At 46.1% G+C, this 19,100-nt stretch overlaps 1 protein-coding gene across 1 annotated transcript in view; it reads left to right on the forward strand.

Annotated features, from left to right (window-relative positions):
* The window catches only part of GALNT17 (polypeptide N-acetylgalactosaminyltransferase 17), a 424,119-nt gene that overhangs the window by 404,345 nt on the left and 674 nt on the right, over window positions 1-19,100 (forward strand). The window contains exons 9-10 of the mRNA XM_068968830.1: window positions 5,187-5,282; window positions 18,882-19,049. Coding sequence (XP_068824931.1) covers window positions 5,187-5,282; window positions 18,882-19,049 — 264 coding nt within the window. The remainder of the gene's footprint in view (window positions 1-5,186; window positions 5,283-18,881; window positions 19,050-19,100) is intronic.

The raw sequence follows: 19,100 nt of genomic DNA on the forward strand, positions 1-19,100 counted from the left end.
ATTTGAATCACATGTATTAAAAGGCTTAATGATAGTCATACTTCCTCTCCATTCTTATCCCAAGCAAATAATCTGAAATGAGGACAAAGATTTGCAAGTAACATTGTTCATCTCAGGGATTTTTGTTTCCTCGATTGAAAATTTGAATTTAACTTGAAGGTTAGTTAAATTGTAGTTTGCAGTATTCTGCAGCATTTCAGAAGATCTATACAGAAGTTTGATGCAAGAAAAATATTGATAGTATAAGCCTTAAGAGAAAAAAGTCAGGATTATGAAATTAGACTAGCCACTATTTTAGATTAGTAGTAAAGAATCCACCTGCAATGCAGAAGACATGGGTTCAATCCCTGGCCCGGGAAGATCCTCCAGAGAACAAAATGGCAACCCATTCCTGGGAAATCCCATGAACAAAGGAGCCTGGTGGGCTGCAGTCCATGGGGTCACAAAAGAGTTGGACATGACTTAAGGGACTAAACAGCAACAAAAAAGTAAGACAGGAGTATGGGAGGGGAAACTTCTACACAGGGGACAGGCAGTTTTTAACGTGGTATTTTCTCACGTTTTCTCAATTATCACTAATGTTTATATGATACTTTTATGATTAGAAGAAAAATAGTTATGAAAAGAGGAACAAAAAAAAATGATAAAATGCTAGGAGGCTAGGGCACCGTTCCACAGGCTGTGCCCTGCGCAATTTCACATGAAGCAGAGTGTAAGTGACATCTCTGGAGCTGATGGTTGGAATGGCCTTAGAGGTAACATAGAGATCATAATCTGATTTTTTTGGAGGAGGGAAAGCTTTTGTTTTTGCAAATTTTCCTATCTTTTTTTTTTTTAATTTTTATTTTTACTTTATTTTACTTTACAATACTATATTGGTTTTGCCATACATTGACATGAATCCACCACGGGTGTACATACGTTCTCAAACATGAACTCCCCTCCCCCCTCCCTCCCCATAACATCTCTCTGGGTCATCCCCGTGCACCAGCCCCAAGCATCCTGTATCCTGCATCGGACATGAATTCAATACAGACAGTATACAGAAAATATAAAGATAAAAACAAAACTTATTTCAAATCCCAATTCCCAGCTATGATCAGTTGTTAACATGTCAGGGCACTGGCCTCTGTGATGCCTTCTGTGCTTGCTGAGCCCACCATTTACTGAAGTATATTTCAGATGGACGACAGTATTAAGTGGAAGAAATCAAACTGAGTCACATTCAGCCTGGTAACAAAGTCTAGCATTATTTAGACAACTCTGATTTAACACTCCTGTGGGTTCTTTTCACTACACCTTGCCTGACCACCTACTCTGTGTGTACTTTCTCTCTTTTTTTCAGATTTTATTTTATTTACTTTTTTTTTTTTTTTTACTTTACAGTATTGGTTTTGCCATACTTGCTGCCTTTTGTTTTTCATGTACGATTCTGTGTGAGTGTTTTTCTGTAGACCACTGTATATTTCTGGTTTTAATGCTCCAGTCTCTTTCCTCAGTTTTTAACTCTGTTTGGAGGCTTTTAAAAAAGCTTTCTACTCCTGTAAACTGTATATATCCTGTTCTTAGTCACATTTTGGTAACCTCTATTTTTTTAAAAACAATTCTAATTTAAAGGGTTTTTTAAACTTTTTTGGCAGTGCCCCATGGCATGTGGGATCTTAGTTCCCCTAACCAGGGAAGGCACCAGTGCCCCCTGCATTGGAAATATGGACTCTAAAATGGCATTTTAATTTAACTATGCTTCAGTAAGGCTTCCCAGTTGGCGCTAGTGGTAAAGAACCTGCCTGCCAATGCAGGAGACTTAAGAGACATGGTTCGATCCATAGTTTGGGAAGATTCCCTGGAGAAGGAAATGGCAAACCACCCTAGTATTCTTGCCTGGAGAATCCCATGGGCAGAGGAGCCTGGTGGGCTACAATCCATGGGGTCCCAAAGAATCGGAAATGACTGAAGTAACTGAGCATGCACGCATATTTCAGTAAAAGCTGAAGCTCCAATACTTGTGGCCACCTGATGTGAAGAGCCAGCTCATTAGAAAAGACCTTGATGCTGGGAAACACTGAGGGCAAGAGGAGAAGGGGGGCGACAGAGGATGAGGTGGTTGGATGGCATCACTGACTCAGTAGACATGAGTTCGAGCAAACTCTGGGAGATAATAAAAGACAGGGGAGTCTGGTGTGCTGCAATTCATGGGGTTGCAAAGAGTTGGACACAACTTAGAGACTGAACAACATACTTCAATAAAAAGAAAAAAAAGTAAAAAGAAAGAAATGCAAATACGTTATGTCCTGACTCACATGTATAAGATATTGCCTTCCCAATGCACAAGCACTTCGATGTGTACAGAAACATTAAGCCACCAACTCTTGCTCAAAATTCTGTGCTTGGCTCATCTGGAAAAACCTCTGCTCCCTAATTCACTTTTGCTCGTCTTTTTTTTTTTTCTTTAAGCATTATTTATATGAAATACAACACACATAAATATACATTAACCCAACATGTGCAGCATAATAATATAAAGTAAAAATCCATGTAGACATCCCCTGAGTGAAAAATAGACCATCATTAGCATCTCTTTCACTTAATCCTTTTTAACATTGAGCTCAGGAGTCGCCTCCCCTTAGTCTCTGAAGCCTCAGATGGGGTGAGGGCACCTCTTCACTGCCCTGGCATCATTCGCTTATTGCACTAGCTTTTCTTGCATCTGTCTCTCTCTTCAGCCCATCCTTCAGAGCAGGTACTCTTTTGGTTTTTTCAGTCTTTGATTGTTAAATTTAGCACAATACCAACCCCTTACCAGATTCAGGAAACATTTATTAGGTTACTGCACAATAGATTTGTTTGCATAAACATCAGGACAAAATTTAAAAGACTAGCATTGTGATATCATTATATGGAACACATATGCCATAAAACATTAATATTCTTAATAGGGGAAGAGCTCTTACAAATCTATAATAAAACCACTTGAGATCTCAATGGGGAAATAAACCAATAATTCTCAAAAAGGGAAATAATTGCCAAACATGAAGCCTCCCAACTTACCATTCAGTATAAATTTATAAAAATAGGATATCTTTTGTTAGTCCTCCAAACAATATTTTTTAGTTAATTTTATCACCTCTAAATTTTACTTATTTTTAAAACATTGTTAGACTTCATTAGGCTTTTCTACCATATTACTCTTCTGTATACAAAAAAGAGAAGAATATAAGCAAAATGCCTGGGTAAAAGTATTGCTAAAATTTCATCACTTTCAAAAATCTAACTCTTCTGAATTACTATTACTCAGAAGTTGTCTGTGTTTTTCCATATAATTAATCTTTGCACCACTGAAAGCACTGGCAACACGCATTTCTTAAAGCACCAATTAATAATAAAGAACTAAAGCTGTGGTGCTAAGCTGTGCTCTCCTAAGCTAGCTTTGTCATTCTTTAAAGACTGCTTGCTTTGGACCATCTTTGGAATGTCTGATTCAACACATCTCTCTATACCCCTTTTTATGGACTTTTGGAATCTTAGGTTTAAAAGAATGCTTCTCTTCAAAAAGAAAGAAAAAGAGAATCCATCCTAGGTATTTCAAACACAAGTATTTAAGACAAGGAATTGGTTCCAGGAGAAAAAGGGATGATATTCAGCTATCAGAAGCTGCCTTTCCTGTGGCTTGAGACCAGTAGGCTACAAAAAAGTGCTCCTCTACTGATTTTTTTTTCCCCAAGCTGGTGTTCTTTTTCTTTCTCTCTCTCCAGCTTTATTGACCTATAATTGACATGCTGCTGCTAAGTCGCTTCAGTCGTGTCCGACTCTGTGCGACCCCATAGACGGCAGCTCACCAGGCTCCCCTGTCCCTGGGATTCTCCAGGCAAGAACACTGGAGTGGGTTGCCATTGCCTTCTCCAACGCATGAAAGTGAAAAGTGAAAGGGAAGCCGCTCAGTCGTGTCCGACTCTTAGCGACCCCATGGACTGCAGCCTACCAGGCTCCTCCGTCCATGGGATTTTCCAGGCAAGAGTACTGGAGTGGGGTGCCATTTGAAGTGTTAATCGCTCAGTCGTGTCCTTACCCTTTGTGACCCCATGAACTGTAGCCCACCAGGCTCCTCTGTCCATGGGATTCTCCAGGCAAGAATACTGGAGTGGGTTGCCATTCCCTTCTCCAGGGGATCTTCCCCATCCAGGGATTCAACTCGGGTCTCCCCACTGCAGGCAGATTCTTTACTGTCTGAACCACCAGGGAAGCTAATATTGTATAAGTTTAAGTGGTATAATCTCCACAGTAACAGTCACAACCAGCTCAGGTCACCCCAGATTGCCATCTTGAGTGAACCTGGCGGGAGGTGCAAGATGAACTAGCCAATGGGAGACTTGTGTTTTCACAGCCCTTGGGCCCTGTGAGTGTTAGTCGCTTAGTCCAGTCCGACTCTGCGCGACCCCACGAACTGTAGCCCCCGAGGCTTCTCTGTCCATGGAATTCTGCCGGCCAGAATACTGGAGTGGGTAGCCTGTCCGTTCTCCAGGGGATCGTCCCAACCCAGGGATCGAACCCAGGTCTCCGGCATTGCAGGTGGATTCTTTACCAGGTGAGACACAAAGGAAGCCACAAGGGAAGCAGATTCTTTACCGTTTGAGCTACAGGGAAGTCTGGTTCAGATGGTAAAGTGTCTGCCCGCAATGCAGGAGACCCGGTTTCAATCCCTGGATCAGGAAGATCCCTGGAGAGGGAAATGGCAACTCACTTCAGTACTCTTGCCTGGAAAATCCCATAGACAGAGGAGCCTGGTAGGCTACAGTTCATGAAGTCACAAAGAGTCGGACACGACTGAGCGACTTCACTTTAAATGGTACAACTTGTTAATTTGATACCTTTACGTATTGCAAAATTACCACCATAATGTTTGCTAACATGTCACATATGCTGAGAATGAGGGATTATGTGCTTGGTGGGGTACATGGTCACAGGCAGAGGGTCAGTGCCCACACCACCCACTGGAGGACTGTCTTTCTTGCTAAATGATCTCCTCTAAGATTCAAGCTTTGGTCCTTACTTGGGGGTGGGGGTGTGGAGGGGAGGTCTCATGGCGTCTGCATTAAGAAGTCAGAACCAAGTCGAGGTGGAGTGGTGGGTGGGAAGCAGTCGCTCCACCAGATGAGATCTGACGGGTCCTGTTTGGCCTGTTCCCGCAGCTTCGCAACAACAAGGCAAAAGACGTCTGCTTGGACCAGGGGCCGATGGAGAACCACACGGCAATACTATACCCGTGCCACGGCTGGGGACCCCAGGTAGGAGCCCTGTCTCTGACCAGGAAGGGAGTTAAGTTCACTGCACCTACTGGGGATTTGTAGGACTTCTGGAAACTTCTTTTGTCTTCTCCTTTGGTAGCTATTGACTGTTCTGAGCAGGTGAGGGGCTTTCTGGTGGTTTCTCTACAGGAACGAGGAGAAGATTCACAGGTGGCTGCATCAGCACAGATATTAAGAGGATAAAGGGGCACTCTCCTACGGAAAGGAAACTGTGCTTACATTTTGGTATCATTTGCTAATAGGCAAATAGACGTCACATGTACGTATGTTTACTGATAACAAAGCAAGCCTGCTTACAACATCAAAGAAAGAGTTAGCCGCTTCTCTCATGAGAACCTGATTGGTGTGTCTGTTCCGAAAGGCCATCGTAAGCTTTTCTTTAATGTTTATTTATCTATTCGGTTGCACTGGGTCTTATTTGCCACACACAGGATCTGTAGCTGTGGTATGTGGGATCTAGTTCCCTGACCAGGGATCGAACCCAGGCCCCCTGCACTGGGAGTGTGGAGTCTTAGCCACCGTCATCAGTTTGGTGGTGAGTATGGCCGGGTCTGCAAGCACTGGTACAGTGCTGAGCCTTGACTGGGAGGGAGTGATGTGCTGGCAGTAACATTTTAAAGAACACACGAGTCTTCTGGTCTCTCAGGAGACAGCAAAGATAACCAAAGAGGGCAAAACGATCGACCAACACGGCAAGAGTAGAACTTAGTAAATGAATTTCCTTTGACAGCTTTGTGTTAGCCCGTGGTGTGCGTGTGCATGCGTGTGTGCATGGACGTGTGCACCGGGAGAGCTTAGCAGGTCCTCTGGGACTGGGAGAAAACAGATCCAAAGACATCATTAGACTTGACATGTGTGAAAATGTGAAACACTTTTATGTTAACCAGGAGTAATCAAAGGCACGCCACAAACTGGGAAGACATATTCAATTTCAGAGGCACACGAGGTGGTTGGTTCTAAGCCAGACTCATATCCTCCTTTTGTTCGTCTGTGAAAGGAAGACCGTGGACACAATGCCCTGTAGCTCCCTTCATCTCTCTCATGTTCTCTGAACACACACGTTCACCTGCAAGTTCACGTGCATCAGGCGCACACACATCCTCTCACGTGCATTCGTGGCTCATGGGTGTGTTCAGCTCTGCACACTTGTGCTCTCCTGTTAAGCTGGCATCTGGAAAGAGACGAGCCGTATTTCCTCTGCTGTCACCGCAGGTAGTTCTCATAATCCAGACCCCGCTCCCTTCATTGTGTGACTGGTCCTCTGAAAGTAATTCCAGGCAGATTGAATCCTGAGTCCTTTGCTCCTTGTGGTCACTCTAGGAGACAAGCAGGCAGCGTGGAGAAACTGAGGCACGAAGATGCCTGTGAGCAAAGCCGACCAGAACCCAGGCACTTTAAATTCAAATCCAGTCCACTGAATTCAAGATAATTTCCTGCTTACTCCCTACCCAGACAGGAACTGGTCACCGAGTTCTCCTCTCCTGCTGGGAGCTTTGGCCTTCATAGCCCAGTGCAGAAAATACCTAGAATTCATCTTTTACCCACCCCTCCTGCATTCACGAACTTTTCCAAATGGATGCTCCTGCCACTTAGTTGATGATGGGACAGCAAACCAAATCAGGCTCGTCCTTAATGCCCCCAGTTCTGGGAGGAACACCTGTGCACATGGGCCATGGTGGTTTTCCATCAGCTGATTTTGTGAAAGCAAATCTAATCTTTTTTTTTTTTTTTCTGTTCTACCACATGTCCTGAATTAGAGTGCAGCCTTGGTACTGCTTGCTCTCCACCTGCCAGGCTGCCTCTCCCCTCGCTCATCAAGCTTTCCTCCTATTCTTCCCAAACCCACTCGCCCTAGGCTCTAAGTGTTTCCCCACCAGTCATGTGTCCTGACATGCTTTTAAACCACCTCGTAACATGCTGTGGGCAAACTGAATCAAAGCTCCTGTAACTAGGCGTGTTTCACAGACATTGTTAGCTTAATTAATGGACTCTGTGTTGTAATTTATTATCAGACAGCAATTAAACAGAGATAAAATAGGCACTGAGGAGGGTAATTTCCTGTCTTCAACATGTGTTTGTCAACAAGATGGAAACGGTTCCCGGCCTCTCAGAAGAGCCTGCTCAATCACAAGCTAGTGACCGGCCTTGCTCTGGTCTGGGTACTACTTTGCATCAGACAAACATCAGTTTCTTTTCCGAGCCAGTGTTTTCTTTAAAGGTATTTTTCTTTAAACTGGCTCTTTTATCTTTAAATAAACTTTATATCACAGGCATAGAAAAAATAGATGTCAAGGGCACAATAGCAGCCTTTGGTGTCAGCTTGATCCTATTTAGAGTGGGAGGTTTTCTCTAAGGAGACCCAGGGCTCCCCTCCCCCAGCTTTTGCCATCTTGGGCCCAGGTCTAGCGTGGGGTGCGGGGTGGCAGGGTGACTTCACTGGAACAGCCAAGGTCTTCCTGCCAGGGTATCGGCTGTGGGATTGTCCTCCTCTGCCAGCCCCTTCTTGCTCTCTCTTCCAGTCTACCTGGTCAACCTGTCAATCTTCCCCATTCTGGAAGGCAAAGATCAAGAAGAGAGCACAGCGTGGGCAGCACTGGGCCCGGGGCATGGTTCCTTTAATTCTCCTCCAATGGCTCTGGGCCTCCTCTCAAGTCCTTGTGTCCGAGCTGCTGCCTGAGGTCCCTATGATGCAGTCCACGCCAGCTCTCTGGACAGTGCTGTGGCTGGCTTGAGACAGGGAACAAAAATGTTGATGATAAACCCATTTCTGGTTTGTGTGTGTGTATGAAGTCACTCAGTTGTGTCTGACTCTTTGCGACCCCATGGACTGTAGCCTACCAGGCTCCTCTGTCCATGGGATTTTCCAGGCAAGAGTACTGGAGTGGATTGCCATTTCCTTCTCCAGGGGATCTTCCCAACCCAGGAATCGAACCCAGGTCTCCCTCATTGTAGACAGACACTTTACCATCTAAGCCACCAGGGAAGTCCTTGGGCAGGACTTTAATCCTGTACCTGTCAGGCAGGTAGTGACCACCCTCCCCCCAGCTCTGTCTGGCTGTCCTCTGTCTGACTGTTTGTGACCCCAGGAACTGTAGCCCACCAGGCTCCTCTGTCCATGGGATTTTCCAGGCACGAATACTGCAGTGGGTAGCCATTTTCTTTTCCAGGGGATCTTCCCAATCCAGGGGTCAAACCTGCGTCTACTGCATTTCCTGAATTGACAGGTGGATTCTTCACCACTAGCGCCAACAGGAAGCCCCAGGGCAGCCAGTAGGGACAGAGTATTGAGAGCCAGGATGGAGGGCAGGACTCCCCACCCAGCATCTCAGCCATGGTCCACAGGGAGCTACCAGGCATTACAAATGCTGAGCCCTGAGTCCAACCCCAGACCTACTGAAGGTGGGGCCCTGGGAATCTGCATATTCACAGGCATCTCCAGATGCTTTCTTTTTCCATCAACACCATTTATTGAGCATCCGTTATAGGCGAGGCTATAAGGTAGTGATCCCGTGTCCCTGTTTGCCCGCATAACATAGATTAATGCCTAGTGTATGCTTATGTTCAGTCGTGGCTGACTCTTCGTGACCCCATGGCCAAGCTCCTCTGTCCATGGAATTTTCCAGGCAAGAATGCTGGAGTGCATTGCCATTTTCTATTCCAGGGGATCTTCTCCACCCAAGGGGCAAACCAGCATCTCCTGTGTCTCCTGCCTTGGCAGGCAGGTTCTTTATTACTGGCGCCACCTGGGAAGCCCTATGCCTCGTATACCAGCCTGGTTTGTTTGTTTGTTTTTTTCAATTTATAATGCTATTTCAGTTTTTATGTAATGTTGTTTCACTTTTAAGGTTAATTTTAAGGTTAATTCGTTCTTTTTATAATGTGGCTTTGCAAGTTTCTTTTAAAGTTTTATTTTCAATACTTCTTAGTATTTCACAGGACTTTTTGCACTGCCCCACTGTGCTTCTTTGAGAGCCACAGGAGAGAACAGTCTTAAGCAATTTTTTTTAATGTGGGTCATTTTTAAAGTCTTTATTGAATTTGTTACCATATTGCTTCTGTTTTAAGTTTTGGATTTTTAGTCATAAGATACATGGGATCTTAGCTCCCCAACCAGGGATTGAACCCACCCCCTCTGCATTGGAAGGCAAAGTCTTAGCCACTGGACAGCTAGGGAGGTCCCAGTTTTGCAAGTTGTTGACAAGGCATATGGTCAAGTAACCCCACCACAATCAAGAGCAGTTCTGTGCCGCCCCAACACTCCCCTGAAGCCCCTCCTCGTTTGTCCCTTCCTCTGCCCGCAAGTGCTTTTATCCACCTCCAAGTTGAGGATCAACTTCGCTGGGAGTGTTCCCGTGTACCATCCGCACAGCCTCACCGATTCCAGTGCGGTCTCCTCCTCCCTGAGCTGAGGACCACAGCGCCCAGCAGCCACGCCATGGACAGGGCATGGCCAGCAAGAGTTCCGAGTGCAGGGCCCTGGGGACTCCACACAGCACTCTCTGAAAGAGCTCCAAGCTCTAATGGGGCCTTCTGGAGACGAGGTACGCCCTTTGGAGAGGAACTGAGAGGAGCCAGCTCTGTTTAGGAGCTCCCCAGTGAGTTCCAGGGAGGGCATCACAGGTCTCCCCTGTTTGTCCGCCTGTCAGCACTAGTCTTCCTCTCCCCTCTTTTCTGAGAAGCACACATTCCCTCCCCCAGCTAATTCATCAGCAGAGTGATAGATGAGAATTCCTTTATCCCGTAATTAAATGTAATCTGATCTTGGGCTTCCTCTGATGGCTTCATCGTTTAAGCGATCCATCATTCAAACACCTTGTCACGATGATGCATTTTGCCAATAAGGCACTAGTGCCCCCATGGAGTGACGGGGCTTAGTGTGTGGAAGGCATTTGGAAAACGCCAAAGTTAATGACACCCAGCAGCCTCCGCTTCCAGATAAAGTCGTGTAAGTGGTGGGGTGCAGGGGACGGATCCTCGGAGAGCATGTTGGAGTTTGCACCCCAGGGCGAGGTGGCTTTGCCCTGGCAAGCAGGCTCATGATTCTGGGAGCAAACCTCTCACCTTCTGTAAGAAGCAAACCCTACGATCCCTCAACTCCTGGAAACCGCTACAAAGCAGGGAAACCTTAGCTCTTGAGGGAAACCAGTGTTGGAGGAGCAAGAGCAGGTATTTATGTCTGGGAAACCTACACACACGCAAAAGAGATCACAGAAAGCAGGAGGACCACACCAGGGACACACTGGAGTGGGACACGCTGGAGCGGGACACCCTGGAGCGGGACACGCTGGAGCGGGACACCCTGGAGCGGGACACGCTGGAGCGGGACACGCTGGAGCGGGACACCCTGGATCGGGACACCCTGGAGCGGGACACGCTGGAGCGGGACACGCTGGAGCGGGACACCCTGGATCGGGACACACTGGAGTGGGACACCCTGGATCAGGACACGCTGGAGCGGGACACCCTGGAGCGGGACACCCTGGAGCGGGACACCCTGGAACTCCTGTGCTGCTGTGTTGCCACTGCCTGTCTCTTATGCAATATTTTGGGCTCCCTTGATGGCTCAGTGGCAAAGAATCCACCTGCAATGCAGGAGACTCGGGTTCGATCCCTGGGTTGGAAAGATCCCCTGGAGGAGGAAATAGCAACCCACTCCAATATTCTTGCCTAGAAAATCCCATGGACAGAGGAGCCCGGAGGGCTACAGTCCATGGAGTTGCAAAGAGTTGGACACGACTGAAACAGCTGAGCATGCACACACCTGCAATATTAAAAACCAAAAAAACCTGCCCTTGCATTCCAGAGCAACACTATAAATCTGTGATGCCTCGCTGCAGATTCTCTTTTTGTTGTTGTTCTTCTTCTAACTCATCTTCTCTCAAAATATTCAAAACATTTCTGGGTTTTTTATGTCAGGGCTCTGAGCTCTTGCCTCCTGGGCTGTCCCCTTCATCCAGTACTTGTGAGCATCCCTCACGCCCACCCTCTCTGCAGACCCGGGAGAAGAGCAGAGTTACTTCCCTTCTGCTCCCTGAGATTTGGTGGGGGACCCCAGCCTGTTTGTCTGCCATCTGTTTTGCTTTTCCATTTCCAGTCCCTGGTTCTCGCTTTCTAATCACCCCTGAAAGTGGATCTCGCAGACCACATACAGAGAACAAGTGCCTGACGTCTTGGATGGCGTGGAGAACTAAAGTCACATGTATTTGGTTTTGCTTAAGGGGGCCTCCAGGTTAAGGAGGAATTCCTGTACGTTTCCTTTCTTGCCAGAAGGGGTTGATGAGCTCTTCTTTCCAGAAAATCAAAGTTACAGTCCTAAGTTGTTTTCCAGTGGAGATTCTTGGCTAAAAGTTTTACCTCTCCTTAGAAGTTGAATTGATCTTCCTCCAAACACCAAAAGTGATCCAGGCGGGTTTTTGTTTGTTTTTGGCTGCAATGCGCAGCATGCAGGATCCTAGTTCCCAAACCAGGGATCGAACCTGCGCCCCCTGAGTTGAAAGCACAAGTATTAGCCACTGTTCCACCAGGGAAGTTCCAGGCAGGTTTTTGTGTTACTATTAGGCTTGGAATAAGGAACTCAGGACACTAGGATGGTGGCCGCATTAGCAGCTGAGCCTTTCACTCCTTACCTTTTGCTTGTTTCCTAAATGTGCAACACCTAATTGGTGAGTTTGGAAAAGAAAAATTTAAATCATCTATAATTCTACCACCTTCAAACAACCATTATCATTTCTGAGGCTTGCTTTCAGCGTTTTTTCCCCCCCAAGGAAATATGTTGATTTGTTAAGGTGGTTCTCCTATCACTGAATTAGTAAGAAAACATCGCTACTTCTGAAGGATGACAAGGAGGGAAGGTGAAACCACCTAGAGAAAAGGGCTCTGTGTTCTTAGCGCCATGACACGCAGCAAAGCAAGTGCCAACTGTTCAAATAGCCTCATTCCGTGACTGTTCAGTTCAGACAGTTCTGAACATTTCCAATTCGGTGCTGAGGGCAGAGCTGCAGAGGCCAGTGGGGCTCCGGCCGTGTCCCAGGGGACAGCGGGGTAGGGGTCCTGGGACAGACCCTAGTGCAGCTCCGTGTTTGGTGGGTGATGGAGCCAGAGTGCTGGACCCCAGAAAGGCAGGTGTCTCTGCATTCATTGCAAGTAGCAAGCGCATTGTCTGGAAATACTGCGCTTTAATCCAGCACAACGGGCCTTCCCTGGTGACCCAGTGGTCCAGTGGTTAAGACTCCGCCTTCCAGGGCAGGAGATGTGGGTTCTATCCCTGATCGGGGAACTCAGATCCCACATGCCGCAGAGCAGCTAAGACCTCACAGCACAGCTAGAGAAGCCTGCAGTGAAGACCCAGCAGAGCCAAAAATAAAAATCCAGCATGATGAGTCATAATGGTGAGGAGAGAGGCCTTGGGGACCACCACCCCACTAGGATCTGACCCTCTTTACAGGAAACATATCGAATTCTACAGCATGCCTTTAAGCTCCCAGATCAATTTTTTAAAAATAGTGATTATTTATGTATTGTGCTGTTGTTGTGCTGGGTCTGCATTGCTGCATACAAGCTTTCTCTAGTTGCGGCGAGCGAGGACTACTGTCTGGTTGCAGGTACAGGCCTCTCATTGCCGTGGCTTCTCTTGTTGCGCAGCACAGGCTGTAGGGCGCCCAGGCTTCGTGGCTTACTGCCCCCACGGCATGTGGCATCTTCCCGGACCAGGGATCAGACCCATGTCCCCTGCATTGGCAGGTGAATTCCTACCCAATGTACCACCAGGGAAATCCCCAGATAGACTTTGCAGTCAACTTCGTTGAAGTATAAGGTTGGTACAGTAAATTGCATTGCTTAAAGTGTACAATTGGCTGAGTTCTGGCAGGAGCATGCACCTATGAAATCCCTTGCTTAATCAAAATACAGAAAGTTTCTGTTGCATTTCCATTTTTTTCTTAATTTATTTTTAATTGAAGGGCAATTACAATATTGTGTCGGTTTCTGCCATACATCAACATTGATCAGCCATAGGTATACATATGTCCCCTCCCTCGTGAGCCTCCTTCGCACCTCCCACTCCATCCCACCTTTTCTCTAGGTTGTCACACAGCCCCAGTTTGAGTTCCCTGAGTCATACAGCAAATTCCCACTGGCTATCTGTTTTACGTATGTTAGTGTGTACGTCTGCGTTTCCATTGTCGTCCCTAAAGATTCCTCCTGCTCCTTTTCTCCACCCCAATCCTAGGCAGCCACCGTGCATACACTCTGATACAGTTGAAAAAAAAATTTTTTTTTCTGCATTGAATTGAGTTCTGGCATGCCCTGGACAGTGATGAAGAAAGTCTGTTTGTTTGTAAAAATGTACACGTGTCCTCATAGTCCCCAGAAACCACTCTCATGGCTTCAGCCACACAACAAATAAATAAATTCAGCCCAGAGCAGTTCTCAATCAATGGAACCCATCTCTCTGTCTCCTGGGTAGAAGCTAGATAAACTGCATTTTTCAGTTACCAATGGTTTTCTACCCTGACTAGGCCTGATTTTGAAATGATGAGAGAGACCCTTAATATGAAAGCAATTGCGAGCCATGTGTTTATTGACAATCTGATAGGTTTCGCTGTGTTCCAAAGTCATTCCACAATTACTTGGCTGGCTTTTGCTTATTTGGCTATAACCTGCGTATTTTAGTTTTCCCTCAAGGCTGTTAAATGTGGGTTAATAGTTTCATGCACCTCTTCAATCATTTCAAATAGAAAATTCCTTTTTCTCCTAAATGAGAATTAATTGTATTTGAGCTCAAAGGGTTTTTTTTTTTTTTCTAATGCATTAGGGTTGTGGATAATGACATTTATTTCTCCTCGTGGGCCCAGCAGCCAAATCTAAAATAATCCTATTCAATTCAAAAGACATTTATAGAGCATTTGCTTTTTGCAAGATACTTTTCTTGGTCCTTATGGTATGTAAAAATGAGTAGAATGCTGCGGTGCTGAAAAAAACAAAGACAAAAATCTCTAACAGGGAAAGACACATGAATAGAACATAGAAATATATAAATTGAAATAGATCACATGATGGGGTGGCTTTGTGGAAGGAAGGGAGATGGGGTAGGAGTAGGTATATTTGGGGGGATTAGGTTTCAAAATAAGAATTTTTAAAAATAATTTTATTCATTTTTGGTTGTCCGGGTCTTCCTTGCTCTGCACAGGCTTTCTCTAGTTGCGGCAAGCTATTCTTTAGTTGCAGCGCACAGGCTTCTCTTGATGGGAAGCAAGGGCTCTAGAGTGAGCGGATTTCAGTAGTTGCAGCTCGAAGGTTCTAGAGCGTGGGGTCAGTAGTTGTGGCACACGGACTTAGATGCTGTTCAGCATGTGGAATCTCCCCAGACCAGGGATCGAACCTGTGTCTGGGCAGGCAGATTCTTAACCACTGGACCACCAGAGATGTCCCGTGTATACAGGAAAGACTGGTGGCTGTTTTTGAGAATCTTCAAGTCATCTGTCAGACTAAGCCAAGAAACCAAGAGTTAAAACTGAAAAGATGAGTTGGGGAACCTATAGCAAAAGATCATGGTTGAGAAAGTGTATTCGTAAATACAGTGGCAGTGGGAGCCGCTGCACGTGGAGGCAGAAAATGGTAGGATTTGAATGTGCAGGATCACGGAGGACAGATGGAAATGGGGAAGGGCTGGAGGGAAGAGGACCAGTCACAAGCCTACTTCAGCCGTTCAGGTCCCACAATCAGCTGGGATCTTAGGAGGAAATGCCTAAGAAGCTGGCGCTTCTTACCTGTGGTTCCAAACCTGCAGATTGAACCAACCGATCATATTATACATATTTCTTGAAAACATCCACATATAAGTGGACCTGTGTAGTTCAAACCTGTGTTGTTCAATAGTCAACTGTACACCCAAAAGGGGACTTCCCTGATGGTCCGGTGGTTGAGACTTCAATGCAGGGGGCAAGGGTTCGGGGGACTAAGATCCAACCCAGGGAACTAAGATCCCATGTATAGAGTGGACAAAAATAAATAAATAAATAAAAGAGCGAGAGAGAAAACCTGTATAACCAAGAGAACTGATGTTCACACCAAAACTTATACATGACTGTTTGTAGTGGTGTAATTTAGCCCCAAAGTGGAAACAAACCAAGCATCCATTCCCTGGTGTGAGAAACCGCCCTCCCCTGGAACAGAAATCCTGCAGTACCCTCCTCTCCTGCCCTGCCCACCTGGCTGGGGGCTGGGGGCTGGCCTTTACAGGTCTTAGAAGTCTGGGTCTCCCTGTTTTCATGGCCTGAAAGACCTCAGAAAGGAGAGCTTCTAATCCCAGTGGCATTTAGCTTCGCTCTTTAAACATCTGGGTCACAGATACGCTCAGTTAATTAATGTTCTTAGCGCTGCTTGTGTGCCTGCTGGATAATAGATTGATTCATAATTTCAATAAGCAGCTGTGTATATCTTTCCCCTGAACATAAAGGCAGCTTGCTGTCATTCATCACTTTGCATTTGGTGAATTTGAATATATTCAGAGAGACATTGTCAAAGGAGGGATGGGGGAGGGCTTCTGATTTTTTTTTTTTTAACCATTTTGCCTGTAACAATTACTCTGATTTGAAACTAATTTGGATTTAAAACACATGTTAACCACATCTCTCTCTCTCTCTCATGGGCATTTAATAAACTCCCTATCACTTGTTTCTGAGGGGATTAGGAAGACTCCCTTTGGGGATCAGAGCAGAGGGTTTCTGAGCAGTTTTCACTGGAAGAGAAATCCCCTACAGAGGATCTTATCCCCTGGAGAAAAGGCATATGTGTCCTGGGCAGGGCTGTTTTTCTGCTCCATTTCTGGCCAGAAATGCCCAGGATCTCAGAAGCCCAGGATCAATCTGAGAGGAGGTCCCTCCGCTGCTCAGCTCCTGGGCCAGGGCTGCCAACCACTGGGTCTCTAGGAACCCAAGGATAGAAGCCAGAGCCCAGGCAGGTTGACCAGATGTCTTCAGGCTTGTTTCCTCTCCTTTGAAACAGGAAGGGTAGTAGCACCTAACCCATAGGTTGTTGTAGAAATTACATTGTTTCTTCTCTGGGGCCAAGGATGCCGCCAACACATGCTGGCTGGTAATATTATTTTGTAATAGATTAGGGATCTCTTGTTTATTGATGATTGTCACTGCAGCTTCAGCCCCTCGTAGGATCGTGAGAACAAACATGAAGGTTGCGCTTTCATCTCGCCAGCCTGCACTGGAATCATCTCAGTGGGAACACAGCCTCATCCTTGTACCTCCACTGCCTGTCCCTAGGCTGGGCACACAGAGGACATGTTTGTGGAGTTTCAGGAAGTAGCCATGGCTGCATTTTGTAAATGTTGATATTCATCCCGTTTGTCGTATGCTCATTCACAAACATGTCGGGAGCCCTTGGTCTGTGATTGTCTCCTAGGAAGGAATGAAATAAATTAGACACAGTCCCTGCCCCCAAAGGAATGTGAAAGACAGGTGAATGTATTTGTTCAAAAATTAGAATACAGGGATTTAAACAACATGAGCAGGCAAGAGGGGCCAAGACACCAAACTAGTATGGACTCACAATTAGTTGTGCAAAGGGTTGGCAGGCAACATTATCTGTGTATCGGAGAGCTACTGCTGTGTAATAACTACCCCCAAACCTTAGTGGCATAAAACAGTATACATGTATTAGTGCTTATGAGTCTAAAGATCAGGTGAGCAGTGATCTGGACCAGGCTCAGATGCTTTGGGTTGGATTCACTCATGTGTCTCCCATCAGCTAGCAGATTGGCTGAACGCTGTCTGATCCATGATGACCTCCTCTATTCGTCTGATGGTTGACCTGCTGGTTGGTTGAACCACATGTCTATCATCCTCTAGCAGGCCAGCCTGGGCTTAACTGCCACGGTGGCAGTAGGGTTCCAGGAGGGTGGAAATTTGCAAGCTGTATACCAGGAACAAACACGTCCTCCTTTCTGCTACTTTCTGTTGGTCAAAGCAAGGCAAGTCACCAGGCCAACCAGTATTCCAGGATGAGGAGAGAGACTCCACTTCTTAATAGAAATTCCAGCAAAGTCATGTCGCCCAGAAAGATGTGGCCACTTTGGCAATCCACCCCATGCTACCTACCATTTGTTGCAGTATGTGGAGCACAGGGCAAAGCCCAGCACTGGACTGCACATTTAGGGTATTTCTGCCTTTTCATCATTAGAAATAACATTGCAGTAAATCCCCTGGAGGAGGAAACACCAACCCCTTCCAGTATTCTTGCCTGGAAAATTCCATAGACAGAGGAGCTTGCTACAGTCCTTGGGGTCACAAACAGTCAAACACGACTGATCATGCAAAATACCCTGTATGTAAATTTTTTCTTCCAGCTTTACTGATGTAACTGGCATACAGCACTGTATAAGTTTAAGGTGTACAGCATAATGATTTGATTTACATCTTGAAATGATCATCAGAGTAAGCTTAGTGAGCATCCATCAACTCACATGGATACAAAATTAAAGAAATGGAAAAAGAAAATTTTTTTTCTTGTGATGAGAACTCAGGATTTACTGTTTTAACTTTCATATGTAATATACAGCAGTTAATTATATTTATCATGGTGTACATTACATCCCTAGTACTTACGTATCTCATAGGTGGAAGTTTGTACTCCTTGGCTGCCTTTATCCAGGTCCTCCTCCTCCCCAACCCTCCCTACATAAACTTTTGTTCACAGTTATAATTATTTTCTTGGGATAGTTGGAAGGTTTTTTTTGTTTGGTTGGTTTTTTTTTTTTTTTTTTTTTGGCTGTGCCACAGAGTTACAGGATCTTAGTTCCCCGACCAGGGATTGAACCTGGGCCCTCATCAATGAAAGTCCTAACCACTGGACTTGCAGGGAATTCCCAAGATTTTTAAAAGTAGATTGATTGGATCAAAGGAGAGAAACATTTTAAAAGTGCAGAGTTCACATTTTGAAATTCCTTTTCGAAAGGTGGTAGTCATTTACCCTCCCTCCAGCCCATCTTAGGCTCACCTTGAAAAAATACAGATAATCTCTTTTTTTTTAATATGGTGTCTCATTGTTTTGATTTTTATTTATTTTAACACCTAACATGTTGAATGCTTTTTAACATGCCTGTTTCTTCTTCAGTGAGCTGCCTCTTTGGGCCCTTTTTCAGCAGGGTAGATTTAATTGATCCCAGTTAACAAATGAGGAGGAAATGGAGGCTCAGAGAGGTCAAGTGACTTGTTCAGGTTGGCCCAGCCAGCTGGAAGCAGAGCCAACATTAGAATTTGAATATCCCCCTTTTTCATTTATTCCTGCTCCCCGTGTGGTTGAACAAAAGGCCAGACTCCTGAAACACTGACCGTGGATATGCTTAGGAAGAAGTCAGAGAGGGGCCCGGGGAATCTGTGTCCAGGCTTCGCAAGCCAAGGGCCTCCTGGGCGGGGCGCTCTTATGAGTAGGGTTGGGCAGGGTCGGGGGCAGTGCCAGGCCTGAGACGGTGGCCGGGACTGCAGCCCGGACAGTCGTGGGGCACCCATGTCCCCTCGTGGTCTCACCTCTGCTTCCCACGACTCTGCTGCTCTGCTTTCTTCCCAGCTGGCTCGCTACACCAAGGAGGGCTTCCTGCACTTGGGCGCCCTGGGGACCACCACGCTCCTCCCTGACACCCGCTGCCTGGTGGACAACGCCAAGAGTCGGCTGCCCCAGCTCCTGGACTGCGACAAGGTCAAGAGCAGCCTGTACAAGCGCTGGAACTTTATCCAGGTGAGCCCTCCACGGACAGGCTGGGCAGGCAGTCCGGAGCAGGTGAGGATG

The sequence above is a fragment of the Capricornis sumatraensis genome, chromosome 3 (genome assembly GCF_032405125.1).
Source record: "Capricornis sumatraensis isolate serow.1 chromosome 3, serow.2, whole genome shotgun sequence".
In the NCBI taxonomy this organism is placed as follows: Eukaryota; Metazoa; Chordata; class Mammalia; order Artiodactyla; family Bovidae; genus Capricornis; species Capricornis sumatraensis.